General features: G+C 36.5%; 1 protein-coding gene across 5 annotated transcripts in view; it reads right to left on the bottom strand.

Moving 5' to 3' along the window:
• Positions 1-19,815, bottom strand: part of NBEA (neurobeachin) — a 544,466-nt gene that overhangs the window by 68,660 nt on the left and 455,991 nt on the right. For all 5 annotated transcript variants that reach the window (XM_075420361.1, XM_075420351.1, XM_075420371.1 and 2 more), the window contains 3 exons: positions 17,717-17,829; positions 8,052-8,192; positions 194-313 (listed from right to left, as the gene is read on the bottom strand). In XM_075420361.1, coding sequence (XP_075276476.1) covers positions 194-313; positions 8,052-8,192; positions 17,717-17,829 — 374 coding nt within the window. The remainder of the gene's footprint in view (positions 1-193; positions 314-8,051; positions 8,193-17,716; positions 17,830-19,815) is intronic.

The raw sequence follows: 19,815 nt of genomic DNA, 5'->3' as shown, positions 1-19,815 counted from the left end.
GTCCACTGAACTTCAAAGAATTTTTGATTGTTTCTGTTAGAACAATAATCTTTCGTAATATCTACCTTTTATTTAAACTATCTCTAGTGTAGTGAATATAAAGATATGAAATACAAAACCCTCTTCATCCCTACATAAAACAAAATACCATAAATGAAAATGCGTAGTTATCAATTTATTTAACGTATCTTACCTTCACATCTGAGGTATCTCTTTGGCTGTTCCTCCAAGACCTGGCTACTGAAGAGAAGGTTCGATCTGGGTGGTCAAATTTGCCATCATTTGCATTTAGAAAGAATGTTGTAAAGGGCTCCTGTAGTCAATGAAATGAAGACGGATTAAGAAAACAGCAGAAGGAATCATGCAGCAGGTTTCTAACGAAATCAAATTACTTTTGCACATCAAAATACTTCATAAAGGTAGAATTAAAGAAAAATATGGCACCTCACAGTTATTTCTGTGCATGGATACCTGTATTGAGTATCTTCGTACATTTACTGGTACTAACATATTTTGCACACACAAATCTTGAGTTCTGGCAGGAAAGGATATTTTATATATTCACTCTTCCATAAGACTAATTACCCATCAGTGGCAGACCTGTGTAGCTTAGTTCCAGCTCACAATGGCGGCTTACTTCACTGCAACCATTATATAAACATCCTCTCTGTTATTTGTATTACCATGCTTTGTTTACCCCTTATAAGATGGCATGTCAAAATAAAATCTTAAAAAAATCCAGCGCCTGGGTTTTCCTTTTGTTTTCATTTAATTTGAAAGACCTGAGGAGGTTCCATTTTGCTTCATAGTGGGCAGAATGGTTGTACAGTCATTACAAGCCTGACTATGGTTACTGGATATCTAGTGTTAGCATTACGTTGGGGCAGAGGTACAGAGATGAAATATTTAGAGTTTTTACATTTGTTAATTCTACCTGAAACCACACTCCCAATATTTACTAAATGGAAGCTCAAGTCTCAGTCTGGAGAACACATTTTTATGTCACTGCACTCCACTGCAGGGGAGGGGATAACAGGGGACCAGGTCCTTAATTTGACAGCAGAACCTGAGTAGCGAGATCATTGCCAATTCCCTGGTTTTCCAGCACCACACCCTTAGCTCTCTGATTCAATTAATATTTGGCAATATGTCCACATGGATGGAAACTACTTCTTCCTCTTTGCCAAAGTCTGATGCGGAACATTTGCAAAAAATGTCCATTTTGTAAAATTCACACCCAAATTTATTTCCTTGTATGTCCTGATCATTTGGAAATTTCATTAATCAAGGCAGTTCATAAGCACCAGATCATAATTATTATTACAGAATAACCCATCTACTATTTCAATTTTATTCTATATATCCTCTGTCTCCTTTTCTGAAACTTTTCAACAAAGCAGAGAACTCCTCCATTAATAAAGAAATTTTGAGGGAATTGCGTCACATTGTACACTTTGTGTTTAAATTACCCAAGATTAAAGAGGATTGAAGTAATTAATTTTTTGCAGCATCTAAGAGCCATTAAAATATGCATAAGGAAAACATGGATGCAAGGTAGTGAAAAAATCCAGAGGACAAGGAAAATAAAAGAGGGAATTCAGACTTCCAGAGACCATTGTTTCTCTAATCTTTACTCTGCATGTCTTCCCAATCAATCTTTTCTATCATATACAACAGTCAACACAGACTACCTTCTTTCAAAGAAGAGAAAAACTCTCAATTTCTCTCTCTAAAGGGGAAGGAATAGGGTATCTCTCTTCTTGTCATCATAGTATGCTGGTACCTTTGAAGTAGCTTCAGGGAATTGTTTATATTTGAACAAAGATTTTTTTATTCTATTAGCCAGAGACAGTATCTTAACTGTCAGTGTAAACCAGTGCAAATATGGAATTGTTTCATTATAATAATGCAAGACATTCTGCTGCTAATTGAACAGTGGATTTTTTCCCATGTCTTTTTTTCTCTTAAAACATTGGGGATTTGCATTAAAAAGATACATTCAAAAGAATAGGTAACAATGTAAGAAATACACTTTCACCAGTGCATTTATTCCCATCAGAGAATCGTAGTATGTGTTAAATAATTAACTACAAATAATTAAATTAAATAAAAAATAATCACAATATCATTTCTTTTTGGAGGACCCTACCTCTCATTGCACAATGACTTTGCACTCGTGAATTTTGAAAGCATGCGTGGCAAGTGAGCAAGAGGTTTATAATTTGAACAGAATATTAAAATTTAACAGTAGTTCAACTGGGCAAGCAGCATAAAAGAATCACAATAAATTGAAATATTGAAAGAAAATAAATTACGTTTTTATGTGCATAGATTTTACAGTGCTTCATATAGTGAACTTCAGGTAAAATATAAATGAAAAAGGGTATGATTCAGACCCAGAGCTAGCAAATGGAAAACAATACACACAGGAATTGGATTACATTAATTTATCCTGAAATTTTATTAATATTATAATTTTAACATTAAATTCACATAAATTCTTTAAACATTTGATTTATTTTTATTTTAACTGAATTCCTCCCCCAAATCTCTGTATATATTTGCAGTAGCAATCTTTGCAAATTATGCTATTTTTCTAGTTTGCCCCTACTGAAAAACTTTGCACTTTGTTGATCTGAGCACAAATAATTCTGTCTTCTACCAACCCTTACCAATTGCTATTTTTCTTGAAAAGATACATGTAATTTGTTGTGAATATTATTGTGCACCAGACTGTGGGTCACTGCTGAGTTTCTGAAATCAGAAGCAGTTGATGGATTTAAAAAAAGCAGAAACCAGAAAAATGATGTAATTACAATAAATTATGTAAAAATATTAATCCAAAATTCCATGACAACACTATTTTAAGCATCTGCGACAAATATACAAAAGCAATACAATTCATAATCAAGGATTAAACTTTTAATAGCTGAGCACTACAGGGTGCCCTATTATGTTGTCCTGCTATGACCTGTTGTGCCTATCTTTTTGGATTTTTAATCCTTAGCAGAAATTCAGAGCTTTCTCTTGCTTTATCTCAGACCTCTCACATAATTTAAGGTAATTTTTAGTCTCTGAAAGTCAAGTGCTTATGTTATATAAATACAATTCATATCTGTATTCAATGTACTCATTTAAATACTGTTATTCTATGGTACCGATTACTGTCATTTCATGTCAAGGTTTTGTTGCTGCAAAAGCTATAAAGCTGCACGATGTTTTCATTATAATGCCATCTCATTCATTCCTAACATTCTGAATAAAATTCACGCCTTGTTCACTGCCAACAAGAAGAGAAATTCGTGGGGTACTCGATTACGAGGAATATAAGCTTGAGCTGTGGGAACAAGGAATTCTTCCATTCAACAGCATTTCTCTCCCTCCATTCCCTTTTAACAGTGCCTAGTCCCATTTGAATGGGAGTAGGGGAAGGAAGAGGAAGGGATGTGCCATTCTAAGTCATCTTACATCAAACAAAAAATGTCTTTTCAGCCATTTGTAAGGAGAAAAAGAGTATTTGGGGCTTTGTCAGAGTGATGTACACCTTTTGTCTGATCTGTGACTGTCCTGCTCAGACCTATCAACTCGGATCTATCACTTCTGTTTATAAGGGGATTTCAGGTCCTCCCCACCTTTGAATCTCACTAAAAACTGGTTTCAGCTCAATCAGCCCTGACTCGTAATAAATCCAGATTTTCTTCTACCTTGGACAAGTACTTGGTTACAGTAACAGAAACTGGAAACCAATTATTCTCTGCAAACTTCTTGACCACAGCTGATTCACACAAACACAACTTCTGCAACAGCTACTACTGAGAGCACCCAATTGCACGATAGCTCTAGCTTATTTCACCTAAAAATGTGAAAATAATTATGATATTCACATTCAAGACAATTAAATCTTCCATCTACTTTCTGTTTTATTCCATCTACTTTTCAGGCTGACATTCAAGTCACTGGAATATACAGCATTCTGATGGAGGATTCTGTGTTTAAACTAGTCTGCGTACTGCAACTCATATATTCACTGGCCTCCACGGAAAGCACATGAAAAAAATTACTCTTGAAACAGGTGGTAAGGTCACCTATCAGCAACCTGGTCTAGTGGAAGATGTCCCTGCTCATGGCACGGGGGTTGGAACTAGATGATCTTTAAGGTCACTTCCAACTCAAACCATTCAATGATTCTATGACTCTACAATTCTATCTATAAACTATGAATATTTAACTTCATTGATACAAAAGTGGAATGTTGCCAACAGAACAGTGCACCCCTTTTCAGAATTCCTTTTCTTGTGTTTGCTGGAGGAAACTAATGAGTGGTGTTGGCTCAGATTTCCTAAGGAAGAATTAGAATTTCTTAGGTTTAGACCTAAGGATGTGCGATGTGCAAAAATGTGTAACCATGGTTTGATTTCAGTAACACCTTAAAGAAGAGGAAGGAAATATTATACAAAATGTTAGTTTTTGTCATCATTATTAACCTGACTGAACAATGCGGTAGACTTTCACATTCATTATCTATCTCTGCTAAGTAGTTATCTAACCTTTAATAGTCTACCCCTCAACTTAGAAAACATGCTGATCACTTTCAAGAGACAGCTGATTTTTAATACAACCCTAACATTTTTAGAGAACATGCAGGATTCATTTGTAATTATATTATTAAAAGTTTCTCGGCTGTGTCTCAGTTCATTTCTTATGAAGCTAGTTACAGGATTGTTTCCTGACCTTTCAGAATTCTAGTATTATGGAGTGCTCTGAAATGCACAATGGATTAGTTTAAATAAATATGTATGGGTTACCTAAGAATTATAATTTCAATTCGCATATGAGTTTGTGCATGCACACATGGCAGGGAGGGGGGAAGAAGAGGGGAGGCTGTACAGAAAGACAGTGTGTGCATTATCTTGCTTTGGGATAGTTTCAGGGTCAGCTGTACAACCCTCAAAAGTGACCATAACCAATTTGATATACGGCCTGGTGAGGCTGAACCGTTGCTTATCCTGAAACTGCCTTCATTCTTCTGCTAGCATTCTTACAGAAGAGAATGGAGTACACCTAGACTTGTGCAACCAGCTCACAGAAAATACAAACAGTAGCTTTGCAGATGCACTAGTAGCCCACAGCTTCAGCTAAGGATTACACCCTATTCTACTAAGTGTCATGAAAGGCAGAAGAACAAAAATTATTGATAAAATTATTATAGTTGCTGTAATTATCAGTAGCTTCAACATACCATATGCTAAGCCACTGCCATATTTTTGAAAACATAATGAAATAGGTCAATTTTAAAGACGGATTTTTACTGGACACTCTTAGTACACAAAAGAACTCAAGATAAAACAGCATTACCAGTGAAAAATTTATTAATGACAAAACCGAGGCAGAGATTGATTTTATCAAAACCAATTAAATAGGACAGAACTGAGGCTAAGGCATAAAGTGCCTTTTATAAAAGTAGCCTGATATGTCAGATAAAGGAAAGCAAAAGAGGGAAATATAAGGCAGTAGGGAGTAGATTATCACAGAATTGACTCAGAAATATGATATTACAAGCAATGTTTTGAAGAGAACTGTCAGGAACCAGATTGCATCTGCCAAAGCCAAAAAGCAAGATTAAAAAAAAATTTTAAGATTTTGTGGCAATAACACAACTCTATATATACATACTTCAGAGTGGCTGAAACTTCCTTTCCTATTGCAACGACTGTTTCCTCCAGTACAAAGGTCTAGGCGTGTACTTTCTCCCTCCCCAGATCCACATTACACTATACTGGTTTGTTCTGCTTCTATCCAGACTATCTCACCCCCAATATACTTTTTGTTTGTTTGTTTACTTGTTTGTTTTCTCTCCATTTTTCTCTTTTTTCTTTCCTTTTTCTTTTATTTTTTTTGTCTATGCAGTCTTCTCCCATGATTTTACTTTCCATTCCTCTCTTTCATTCTTAGTTTGTTGTCACCTTTTACTAAAAGCTCCACAGCAATACATCTCTTCCCACGAATTTTCTCCAATATATTAAAATATTGAAAGCATTTTTGTGTCTGAATCTCTGCATCTCGTATTGTCACCTTCCTCTTCCTGGACTAGACTGTAATTTTACCTTCTATAAAACGTTTTTACACTGTCTTCTTCACAAATTCATAACAAAACACTAGCTCAAAAAATTCACGAGCAAGAAAGCTACTTTAACTTTCTGAAATATGACTTTGCTTTATCTATCAACTTCACTGGCATAATCATCTCTTTCATCTTTCATTTTATAGCCCAGAGTACCTCTCTAAGGATCACTATGACTTTATAATCCCCATAGCTATAACCTTTTACTGTCTCTGTATAATTTTTTTTCATATCTTTCTTTTGAGTTTCCATACACAGTCCTATCTGATTTCATCACGTTATTTCTTTTTTCCCTTTTCTGAGATGTAAATTTTCCCCACATCTCTCTCCCTGTCACCTCTGTTGTCTCCTCCCACTAGTGACTGCTTTTCTTTGCTGGTCACTCCTATTTAAATAACCTTCAAAATACCTATCTGGGTGTGCTCCCTTACTTAAATTGTCCCTTTTTTTTTTTCACCTTCTTGCCATGAGCAATCTCTTCCCTGGAAAGCACTGCTTTTCCTTCTCATTTCTGCTTTTTATTCTCACAATATATTGCTTCCTCTAATAAACATAATTTGTCAGGTCTATATTGCAAGGTCGTCAAGGCAGAGATCTTGTTCTCTCACTCTTTTAGGGCAGAAGAGAAAGAGAGCAAGAACACCTACAGTACTACATAAACAACAGTAGTAAAAATGACACAGCATTAGCCTAATGCAGGAATTGAATACTCCTTGGTGTGTTGTACATTCAGCCTGTAAGCAGACTTTCAGACCTCAGGATTTGCCGGCTAGCAAGAGGGGACCTTTTGTTGAATAGCAGCCAAAGTTAATAGATAAACATGCAAATAAACCCACTGTTTTTAATATACTTAAAGGCAACAAAGAAGCACATGTGAACTATAAAATGTATTCACAGTACATGAATAATTTAGCAACATTTAGGAGGAGTACAGTGATCACCCCATATAGGAGTGTAATCAATGTTTAGTTTCCCACGGGTTAAGAAGAAGTATATCCTGAACTCATAGACACATGAATTCTTCCCGTCTGAGCAGAAAGACAGGACATGTCTAAGGGAAGCTGAGACGAGTAAAAACTCAGATGCCTAGCTTTGTGCAGCTCTGCTTTGCTTAGTTGTGTGAAAAACTTGCTTAGAATACATCTTATGCAACAGATTTTTATTGGCAGTGTGTAGTTTAAGTTCAGAAATTACAGTGACTCAATTTTTCATTAATCCAGGTTTATCTGTGAAACCTTAAGTCTCTCATCAACATTTCTTTTTTTTTGTAATTCATTGTCTTAACACAGAAATCAAATTCAGATTCATTCTGTTGTTGAAATTTGCCCCCCTTCCCTAGATCTGATTTTGAGGATAGGCCTTAAGCATGAAATTTCCAGAACTGAAAGAGCAGTTCGAAGCTAGAATCTACATTTTTACATTTCTGAAAACTGTAAGCTACTAATTCATTGAGAAGGATATTTCATTTGCATAAAATATCATTCCATACTGCTTTAATATAAAATTGGTTCTATAATTCACCTCTCCACCTGACAAAACCTAAAGTGCTTTTTAAAAAGGTTTTTCATTAATGTTATATATATCTGTCCCTAGCTGAAAATAATATGCAAATATATGAGTAGTATCAGCTTTCTGTATTGTCTAAAGAAATTTTTAGATGGATTCAGTTTTAGATGAATTTTCTTCATCGTATGTGTCCTTACACTACCACAATTTTGTGTCTAAATCTATTTCAGATTGTTTGGGTAGGAAGGAATCACTACAAGTGAGCATACACAGTATATCTAGAGAATTTCTGAGATTTGAAGATAGGGACAATGGGCTTTGGATAGAAAGGTACTTTCATTAGAAAAATCAAAATAGTGTTAAGTGGCAGAATAGATGTTGTGCATAAAGACAATGATGAAAACCAGGATCTAAAAATACTTACAATACGAACAAGCCAAGCCAATGTAGAAGTAGATGTAGAGTAGTGAGTGTTGTAATGATAAGGTGGAGTCTGATCATCTTCCCATGTCTCATACCGTTCTGCATAGAAGACTGCTCTCTTTGGGTTCAAAGCACCAATAGGCTACAAAGAGATAAGAGATCAAATACATTATCAGCCTGTCTGATAAGTCGTACGTTAATTCTACACTAAGATTCACTACATAGAAGACTGCAACCAAACTCATTCCATGCTGTAGTAATCCCTTCAGACTGCTGTAGGCTTAGAATTTCTTTTCAAAGGCTTTATGTACAAAAAGTCTTACGACTTTCCTTATTTTAATTGACATATATAAGTGATCCACATCTGCAAACTTTCAAGACCTTCTTGAAGTATGAGTAGTTTCCCAATTAATTCAGTAACATTGTTCTGGAAATAGACTTCTAAAACTGCATTTTAAATGCATTGAGGCCAAACTAATATTTCTGTTGCTGTCATTCACCATAATCACATAGTTAATGAAAACTGACTTTTGCTCACACAGGATACTTTGTAATGCACCGTTCATGATGAAAAGATTTCACGCGGAACTGCTGATGGTGTCTGGTGATCCTAAGCAGAAATACTTAAAAACCATGCGTAGTCCTGCAAGACTGGATCTACTTTCTGACTGAACAAAGCCAGGTTTTACTGAGTGAAACAAACAAGCTTTGTCCTTAAAAACAACAGAATTTGGAAATTATTAACAGATTTAAACTCCATTCTGAGCATACTTAGCAGACAATCTATACAAATCGTGTGAAAACCAAAAGAAATGTAAGATAGTAGTAGGAACTGCTGGTTTTGACGTGTCTACTTAGGGGATACAGGCTTTCCTACAATTTCTTTTTAACCCACTTTATATCCTAATTTTTTTGCAAAATGTGTTTGTTATTATATGATACAAAAGTCACTATGATAAAGTACAACAGAAAGCAGACAAGATGTTGAAATATATAAGTGATCTTAAATCTGTTTTTCAAGATGAGATAGTAGTAGTGTATTTACTACCTCTATGCAAAGAATCTTCATATTTTAGCTTTTGTAGTAAAATTAACCTAACAAACACACAAAGTTTAATACTTAGAGGAGAGCACACTTGCACACCAAATAATTGTCTAAACTTATTATAATTTTCAATTATTGCCTGATTTGTATTAATCAAAATTTAAGAGTTAGAATTCATATTACTAAGGGAATTACAACTTGAAAACAAACATAACTCAAGGACTTTGACCCTTTTCAAAATGCTAACAGGTATTCTTGCATTTCATGCCACAGCACAATTCTTCTACTGAGTTAAAATACAAAGTCATTTGGAATGGAAATACTAGTACAAGGGCAAATCAGTGTGTTTCACTACACTATGTCTGTAACTGAACAATTTTAAAGCTGTAAGAATTTTATTCCTTCAGCTCTGCTATGTTTTTTGAGATGGCTGTTAAAAAGGCTGACACAGAACATGCAGTTTTCCAATTTTTTTATAGTAGAGCTTGTTTTTAAATAGCAGTGTTTGACAAACACATTTTAATACATTATGATTTCGGCATTTTTCACATGAAATGCTCTGGATGCTTAATACTTTGCTGTGTAATGGAGATGTTAATAGCTTTCTCATACATGTAAAATGTATACGCAGTCCCTAAGGATCAGAGTTATCTGATATAGATTGCACTGCAACACCTCACAAAACCTTCTTGAAAGAGAAGTATGAGCCATTCCCTAACGCTTTCCAGGCTTGTTTCCCAACTACTGGTAAAAGAGAAAACAAGTATTTGCATTGTCGTTATACTCTGTTTCCTTACACATCCTGCCACTGTCAGGAAACATGCTGGCATTATTATAGGCTGTAAGTTGCCGATACATACAAATGGTTGTTCAGTCACGTTCTTGAAAGAATAACTTCTTGAAAGACATTTTATTCCTATTAGACTGACAAACTGCGCAGATTCATGTGCACTTTGCTAAATGATACCAATGCTCTGGGATGCTTTGGGGACTGCATGGGACCTGCTGACATCACCCTCATCAAGCTACTGTGCATCCACTTCTCTGGCAGTACAAATTCCAGTCCCCAACTGCACATTTCAAAAGCTAATGCAGTAATTCCCACCCTCATCTGTTAACAGGAAATGTTCACCCCCTCTGAGAAGGAAACACAAACGGGCAGATAAATTGGTGAGACTGTATTTTGCAATGGAAAAACACCCTGAGAATATCTCTTCCCCCACTGTGAAGGTGCATCTTACTCTATGCTGCAGTGAATTCTGAGGCTATGGAAGACAGAGGCATCACCTGTCACAATATTATTGTACATATATGTTTGAAGGCGCAGTAGAGAAGAGATATGGTGATTAATGCAAGACTGAAAATCAAAACTCCAGGCCTTTCAAAATATATTTGAAGCTGATCAGATGTCTTTCATCAAACAAGCTATGTGTTTTCATTCTTCACTGCAAATTGATTACAGTAACAAGAACTGTGAAGCATAACTGATGCTCCAAAATAATTACAAGGTATTTTATTTTATAGACTAGCAAAGTTTTAATGATGGTTTAACTCCTGGCTTTAAATAACTCATATATATATAGTTGTATTTAATGAGAAAGGTACTTTCTCTCAAGAACTTGACAATAATTTTCCAAAGTCACATAAAACACTAATGCAAACACACTGTTGTGTTTTCTAGGTTCTTCAGGGAGAAGTGTTATTTCAAATTAAAAGATAAAAGATACAAGGTTGTAAGACTGTGCATTACCATTTTCATGTAAAAATGTCTGCAAAAGTAGCAAAAATAATCTACTTTCAGAAGACACATGTTCAATTTATTAAATGATAAACCTAAAAAGCTGTATTCTGAAGATTACCTTCATCCTCATCAATATTCTTTTCAGAGTCAGAATCCATTTTTTTTTCAATTACTTTAGGATTCATTCGAAAGAAAATGCTGAAATGCACAAAATATCTGCCGAATAAAATGGACTCTAAGTGAAGTATCACGAGAGTCATCTCTCTTCTTGTATCGTATGGAAATCTTCATGTGAAAATCTCTGGGAAGAATCTTTTCTGGGAATTACCCTTCCTTGTCCCAGAGAGAAGGAAAGAAAGAGAGGAACAAGGAGGTGAGGCAGAGCTGCTCTTCAGCGAGAAAGTCTCACCTCGACAGCTCAGGACAGATCCTGGACTGGATGAACTAGTGATCTGGATGGTAGCCTGTGATTCAGGAGATGTAAGTTCATTTCTGCCATTCCGCCAAGATTTCTAGTGTTCCTGGGTAAACTGCTTAGGTATGACTACAGCTTGCAATGCAAAGGTGTGCTAGAAATCTCTGAGCTAGCTCTAGAGGGGCCGGCGTGCAAACACAGCACCATGTGTGCAGAGCTGACAGCTGGAATGTCAGAAGCAGCGCGGCTGGGTCAATGCACCACTGTACAGGGAGAAGAGCTGGGAGCTGCACCACGCTCATACCGCTGCAGCTTCTGGGTCAGCGTTACATTGGGGATCTCTGGCCCGTGGTGAAGAAATGCAAGGAATATCTGATCCCCCTTTTCTCCTTTTCTGTGCAGCACTGGAGACCCTTATGTGAACCACTTCTCTGCACATTAACCGTAAGGACTTCGCCTCTCCTGATGCAGAAAACCACGCACAGTGGTAACAGTCATGGAAAGCGCTCAAATCTCTCATGATTTTGTTGTGTTATTTAAAAATTTGCTGATTAACACCAACTAGATCTGCTCATATGTACCAAATGACCAGGTGTTTTCTGAAAGTGAAAACTTCCGTAAATAAAACAGCACGGAGTAAATTCAAAGAGGTCTGCCTCTGGCTTCCTTAGTGGTTTTTCTGTGTCCATGTGGCAAAACGCTGTCGCCCATAGAAATGGTAACAGTTTATCCTTCGGTAAAGACATACATTTTCTGTAAAGATTTTAAAACTCAGTTGTACAAACCAGCACCTAATCCAGTTTTACTCTGATGAAGCATGTGTACTGCTAGATGACAAGTTCTACAGTAATGGGAGTCTCTCACATTTCTTGTGAAATGTGCAGGGTATATGGAGCTTTGGTCACTCTTCCACACAGTGCCATTCTCAGTCCAGAAAGTCTATGACTACAGTTTTAATCTGAAACTGTGGCTATAAAATGGAGATAAAGTTTATTTATGGATTTATCCTGTTATCTTCATGTAACAGAAGAAAACAATTTTACTTCCATTTCAATGAGGTTCCACTGCCATGCAAACTAGTTAAATGAAATGCACAAATAATACAAAGGCAAATCTCAATCCATGTACTATGTTTCAGTCCAGTACCTTAACCATAAGACTAGTAGAGAAATGTAATTTGAGTCAAAAAAATTGTTCTGAACACTAAACAAAAAATTCTTTCTATAATGTTTTCTAAAATGCTTTTTCCAAACACAAAATTTGTCTTTTTATTAAAAAAAGCCCTCCATAAGGACTCGTATCAAAGAGTATTAACTTTTCATAAGATTGTTTTATAAGCTATTCTCTACTCCAACCAAGCAAAACAACTCACTGACAATGCCTATTCAGCCACTTCACTTCTGATGTATTAAAAGCTGCTGTTTGAGTTTATTTTATGCTTCTTTTTCCATTTAAAAATAAAGTAAGTATTTATTTTAGCATTAAAAACATACTGCTATTCATGTCATTCTTTTTTATCTGGCTAATCTCTTCAGACTTCTGGCCTTTGAACCAGTGCATTGTCAATACATCTAGTGTTTATATCAACTGGACATGTTATGTTAGCTCATGTAATATTTACTGTTTTGCCGGCTGTCTTCATAGCACTACACTCTCTCATGAGAGCAGAACTGAACATAGCATCCTATTTATCCAGCCACTGAAATATTCTGCTTATCTTGACTCTAATTCATGCAGCTGCTACCTTATCTGTTTGTCTCTTCTTTTGTAATGTACTGCGCAAAATCGTAGCTGGGTACAAAAGAAATCTTCAGCGTGGCTTTATTTGGCTCTGGGTGAATACAGACTCAGCTTTTCCTCACTGCTTGCTTTTTTATTAAAAAAAACCCCACCAAACAACCTTTAAGTAGGACATCTTAGGATGGTACCTTAAAGTTTAAAATAAATTCTGACTGTATCCAAATTTGTAAATAGCTTTTCTTCAACATAGCAATATCAACATCATCAAATATAAAAGTTCTGGCACATTCAAAGTACAAGAGTTTCACTGAGTAAATGAACTTCATATTTAAGAAAAGAAAATGTTTAATTGTGAGGTTTAAACCAAATAAGAATCAAACTAATTGTTCTTCTGATGTTAGAGTTGCGTGTGGTAGAGAAGTTTAAGTTACAGAAACTGATTTCATTTATCCAGTGAGAGTGGCTCTTGCTAAGCCCATAAACTCCATTCCACGACATACACATTTTTGGAAGTATTAAGCGTGGTTTGCCTTGAAATATTCACACTTTGATGCGTTCATTTGCATTATTACATTTAGAAGCCTTGGGGCTTTATCACTTCCTTTTCTTGAAATGGCACAGTAATAAGGAAAAGTGGTTATGCTTATCACCACCCGTCAGTCAAACACCTTCTATATTAACAAAATATAATTTTTTCCACTCAATGAATGGGTGTGTGATGTCTCATACACATGTCAATATTAGTATTACTTTGCCTGGTGAAGAAATCATTTTATTTAACAGGATGTATGACTGGAAGTAAATGAGGAGTGATTCCCATTTACACTTTAATGAGCAGGGACAATGCAGCATGTCAAATCCATGCATTCACTATAATTTAGGAGTAAAAGTCATACAGTTTTGCATAAACAAACCACACCACGTTTTAAGTATGCCGAAACCCCCCAAAAATCAGTGTACAGTAAGGGCTGCATATGCATTTCCCACACTAATGTTTAATACCATAGGTATTCTTCCACAGGAAATCTCTAGTAAAGAAGAAAATAAGCAGATCACCTGGTGGTTTGATAGTGAAAAGATAATCTATGTATCTATGACAGTCTCTCTCATTAGCTTTTCATCCTGTCAAACAATAAATATAACCTTTAACCTTGTGTATGTAATGAATAAAACTTGAGCCTACACTGTCTAATCAAATGAAAGGTCCAATATATCCTACTGCTGCAGCACCTTCCATGTCCATGGGCCCTGGTTTTAAGCCTCAAACTATATGTAAAAGGGGAAAAAAAAAACTTTGATAAGGGAACTTCCAAACACTTCGAAGAAAAAGGGCAGAGGAATTTCCAGATTAATATTTAAATATAATCATTCTGAAAGAACAAGCAACATTTGGATGTAAAAGTACCACACTGAGGAGCGCTACATAAAACCAGAACACAAGGGAATGGAAGGAAAGGAAAAGTTACATGTTCAAGATGGCTTTGCAGAAATGTAAATATTTAAGTTTGAGCTAAATATAAAAGGCATATGTTTTACTCTGTCACTGACATGGTAAGCAAGCCAAACACATCTAATCTCATTTCCACAAAACATACGAATTGCATTTGTCAAATATGTTCTCTTAGGAGTGGTGATATCACAAAGGTGGTGTGTCATATTTTACACAGAAAGCCTAGGAATCAAAGGTCAAAAAATTCAAAAGTCATTTATCATAACTGACACTGGAGCTTTATATGAACTTCGTGGGACAATACACAAATCAATCATTTTAAAAGAAGTTAGATTTAGCATCTACATTTACCTACCAAACCCATTGTAAACCAAAAAATCAAAGCATGATCGTTGCTCTCTCTTTTTAATTTCATTGCTTTTTGTGGGTTTTACCACATATGTAATAGTGTTAGAATTCTGCATCATTTCAAAAGATTGTTTGAGGGGTATTAATTACTAAATATTAAGGATAGAGGCTTTGTGAAACCTAAGAAGGGCAAACTTGCGGGAAGACAGAAGGGCAGGAACTGACACAGGAGATTTTATCTATCAACAGCTTAGCTGGAGGTTCTGATTTGCCGTCAAATCTGCAGGAACATTTCTCCTTTGCAGGGTAAAATCTGACAGAAGGAAGCGGCTCCTCATGGAAACGATACTGTGTGGGCCTGCCCCAGAGGTCTGGCCGAGGCTTGATGGCACATCCCGGTTCAATAATGTGAACAATAAATCACTAACTCCTGCTTTTAAACACTAGGCTACTCAGGATTCACCTCCCTAACAAGGAAAGAAGGAGCTTACTTACAGATACAGGACAATATCAAAAAGGAAAAGAGAATTGCCAAGGAAACACTTCAGATAGGTTCTGATTTTGATTATTTTTACCGATAATGCACAAATTGAAATAGGATGCAAGTAACGCATAACAGTCAAAGCACACAAAGTAAGGCATTTCATCTTAACTGGGCACTGCCTTTCACAAAAAATCATTAATCCATTTTTCCTTTTAAAACTGTTGTGAAATGAAACCTATCAGATGTTAATATAATAAACACTGGAAAAAATTGACATTTACACCCCTTTTATCCTGAGGGATCCCACAACACTTTACAGATTGCACATGTGTTTTCTCACACATCCATGGGATAAATGCAGCCCAGATCTTGCCAGAAAGGAAAGACCATTCTACTTAATTAGTTCTGTGTAGGCTTTTTTTCAGTGGTCAAAACCCTGGCTTTTCCAGAGGAAACCACTGGTAGCTTTTGAATAAGTGAACGCTGTTATCAAATTGGATAAGAAAAGGTCCTCAGGCAAAAAACTGCTGTGCACAATGCACAGATTCTTGAAGAAACATAAATAATCAGGGACTTGATTTTACATTTCCTTTCAAGGGAGAGCACTACTAGGCGCGCAGTGATACTTAATAAGCTATACAACACTAATTCCATAATGAGTCTTCACTAACTCATGAGGAAAGCCTATCTATTCAACTATGACACTACTTCCTGTAGCAATTACATACTTTCATAGGCTGCCATAAAAATTTGGATTCAACCAAAATGAAGTACCTAATGAAGGACTCACAAGACGCTGTCTAATCTCGTTGCCCTTCACCACACACAGAGCTATTAATGCTAGAAAGAAGTGAGTTTGAGAGATTTTGAAAAGTGTAAGCATCTTAATGAAATGTTTATCACTAGAAACAACTCTCAAACAGAAATATTTTTATACATGCTAGGGAACAAGCCAGCGCAATGTGATCACTGATTTTTATTAACTCGTGTCTGTGGATTTTCTTTTATTGCTCCTGGCACAGATTACAATGGTGCTATAGAACTGAAAAACACATTTGTCAAACATACCTATAATATTATGAAAGGTCAGAAGTTTTACATCACATAAGCAGAGTCTCAACCAATTTGTTTACACTTGAAGCATACTGTGAATGTAGTTTAATTTCTGGGTTTATTATTTATTTACCTAAGAAAAAAGGGAGAGGACACTTACGTGTCTCTATCTGCTGTCATGCAATCAAGTCCTACTCAAATTATATTGGTAGTCTCACAAAAACAGGCTTCCAGGAATGGTTACAATACTTCTGGAAGTACTGCACGAAGCACGCTCTTCGCAACAGAGATATAAGACTGTGAGGTACCCAGGGCGGGATCTCTCCATTGCTGCCCAGGATATGTGTTTGCAGGAAGAGGAGGAAAGAAAAGCAGGCTTCAAGGCAGAAGCCCCAGAAAGCCTCACCCCTGACAAGCAGCAGAAGCGAAAGCAGGGGCTACAGCACAGGGTTGCAGACCGAGCCTTCGGGGTCATTTTCTCCCCTCCAGCCTCATTCCTTAAGCCAGCGAGTGACAGCCTCCTGCGGTTTTGAGCCTCACTCAACTTGTACAAGCAACTTCTCCTTCCTGGCTGGGGAACTGTGGCAAGGATGCAAGAAAGCTGTCAAGCCCGGGCAACAGAAACCTCACGCTGGGGATGTTGCAAGGCTACCCACCTTCACTGGTAAGAACGTGCATACACTTTCATAGCTGATAGGAACCATAGCAGATACTTCCCACAACTCAGTTTCAAATCCTGGTTTTTGTCTTTATTACAGTTGGCCAAAAGTAGAGCCCCTCCATATGCTTCTGCTATGCTTGGCCAGGACACGCCTCCTCTCCAGTTTGTTGATGCAACCAGAGTACCAGAGCTGGGTATAGACGGCAGCCTGGTGCTATTAGAGAAACAAATACTAGGAACTGTATTATTATAAAGCACTAACTGCCCAAGTCCGGTTGGAGGACAAAAATCACAAATAATGACAGGGATCAGATATTTCAGGGTCCAAAATACAAAATACTTGTTTACTGAATAATTATGAAACCAAAAGGAGGTGCTGCTATTATATTACTCGTCTAGTCACTGCAAAACCAAGTGAAAAAATAGTCCAAGTGCTTTATTTCCAAAGGATCAGCTTTCATAAACTAAGGGAGATAATTAAGGTCTGATGCACTCATGATACGTAAGTCAGAAGGCACAGAAGAGCTGCAAGTTTGGAATCAGATTAGTCAGGGGCACAGAATTAGCATAGTGTAGAGATTCTGTATAAAATAATTCTAAAATAGAAAGGTCTATTTCAGACTTTTCTGACTTTAAGATAAAGACCTAACTTAACCAGACTATAAATACAAAATAAAATCTCTTCCAAAAAAGGGCTGGCTGACTGTTTATAACAGAATTGAAGCATACCTTTGAAAGATCCCTGAAGTTGCCTGGAAGGGTCAGGTCTAACTCTTCAGATTCATAGTTTGTTAAAACCCACGGAAATACAGGGTATTGGTTCAGATCATTGTATGTTCGTCCTATTAAGAAAGAAAGAATTTGAAGAATTAGGAAATAGAGTTCACTTCTCCAACTGAAAAACAATCACAGAATCACCGAATGGTGGGGGTTGGAAGGGACCTCTGTGGGTCATCTAGTCCAACCCTCCTGCTGAAGCAGGGTCACCTACAGCAGGCTGCACAGGACCTTGTCCAGGCAGCTCTTGAATATCTCCAGAGAAGGAGAATCTAGAGAATACTTATGTTGCATCATATGTTCCCAGTTCCCATCACTTGACAGAATCAGATATAAACCTTCCAGATAAAAGTAGCCATTTAGATGCACTTATCTCGAATGAGAACTCAACGCAGAAATCAGCATACTATAGAGAGCACAGTATCTTTCAAAATCAGCTAAGACCCACCATACGCCAATACACATTTTCTGTTTTATTTCCATGAAGCTATTTTCATAGCATGAACATTGAAATTTAAAAACACTACACTATTATTTTCCCTTATACTGTATGCAGTATCATTAGCTGGCAAAGATTAAATGAGAGTCCACCAGTACGGGGGTAAATTTGAGGTTTGCAATCTAGGTCTATCCTAGATAGACCGTATCAATCCACTATTCCCCATGGCTCTTCTTCACTGAAGAAGTGGTGAAATTTCAGTGCAACAGTGGAATAAAAGTGGAAGAATTCATGTTTGCTTTAACAGTATTATGTACCCAATTTGAAAATTACAAAACATTTTCTCCCTCCTAAAAGACAGAGCTGACTGTCCTGGCCACTCTCTCCAAACGTAATAAAAGAAACATTGGTACCATCCTATCAGCTCAAACATGCAAAAACCATCTTTAGCCACACTTTCAAAAGAACAATCTGCAACTGAATTGAACTGAAAATTATTAATTCACCACCAGGAAAAGCATGTTTGGGAAGGGCTGTTATTTCAGTGTCAGCTGATATTTGGTAGTATTTAACATTTCAGTGGTAAGACAAATGAAGTTGCTCAGTACAGAACCATCCACCATATTGATTTACTGAGAACCACACAATATGCAATACGAGTCTTAAAAAACAAAATCAGGTCATAAATATATGTGTGTGTATTTATATAATATAATTAGCAGACTGAAATAACCCAGGTTAACAATTCCCAGTCCTGCAGCAGATTTACAGCCCTGTCTCACTAACTGCTTCCTTCCAGATTCTGGACAGATTCCTGGGGTACAAAACCCGGCACAAGAAAACACTGGCCTCCTTGTTCTGAGTAGCATTTGCAATTCTCCATAAAAATCAGCTCTGCTTTAATAAAATGTGAAACTTTCACTGCTCTGCAAACACCTTGTTTTTTCAAGAGAAGTTGATGAACAAGAAGCATGTTTCTATTTTGTACATAGTTTCATGGAAAACAGGAAACGTGCATATTGTTAACAACTGTGCGTCCTCACTTTTACATTTTGAACATGCTCACAAGAAAATAAAAAATTATTTAGGTACAAATACAACTTTGTTAAAAAAGCAATATCAGCACTGTGTGCCACACACAAATAAAGACGGCTAAAACCAAAAATGATTCCGTAATATCAATGATGAATTAATGCAAAATTATTCTTGAACAGAATGAGAATTTATCAAATCAAGAAATACACCAGAATTTGTCTGTGTGAGGGAGGAAAAGCAAAGGTACTCCCTGGCAAAATATTAATTGGTTTAAGGGTTTTTTGAGGGGTTCTATATGTCTTGAAGTAAGACAACTCTGCCTCATTTTCCACATCTGTCAAATCAATTCTATTCCTCACCGGCAAGGGATTAATTACATACAAGTTGTAAAGTTTCTTGAGATTGTAAAATTTAAGGTTCTATAAAAAACAGCCTTTATAAAACTATACCTATATATAATAAATGCTTTTCTCACCATCAGAATCCTCAATTAAGTTAACAGAAGCATGTGCAAAAGCTCCCATAAAAGACAGACATCTGTGCTTATGCAGACAGCAGACTAAAAGAAATTTGGGAT

Source organism: Opisthocomus hoazin, chromosome 1 (genome assembly GCF_030867145.1).
Source record: "Opisthocomus hoazin isolate bOpiHoa1 chromosome 1, bOpiHoa1.hap1, whole genome shotgun sequence".
NCBI classification, from domain to species: Eukaryota; Metazoa; Chordata; class Aves; order Opisthocomiformes; family Opisthocomidae; genus Opisthocomus; species Opisthocomus hoazin.
Note: the sequence above shows the minus strand (reverse complement) of the source record. Positions and strands in the feature narration are given on the sequence as shown.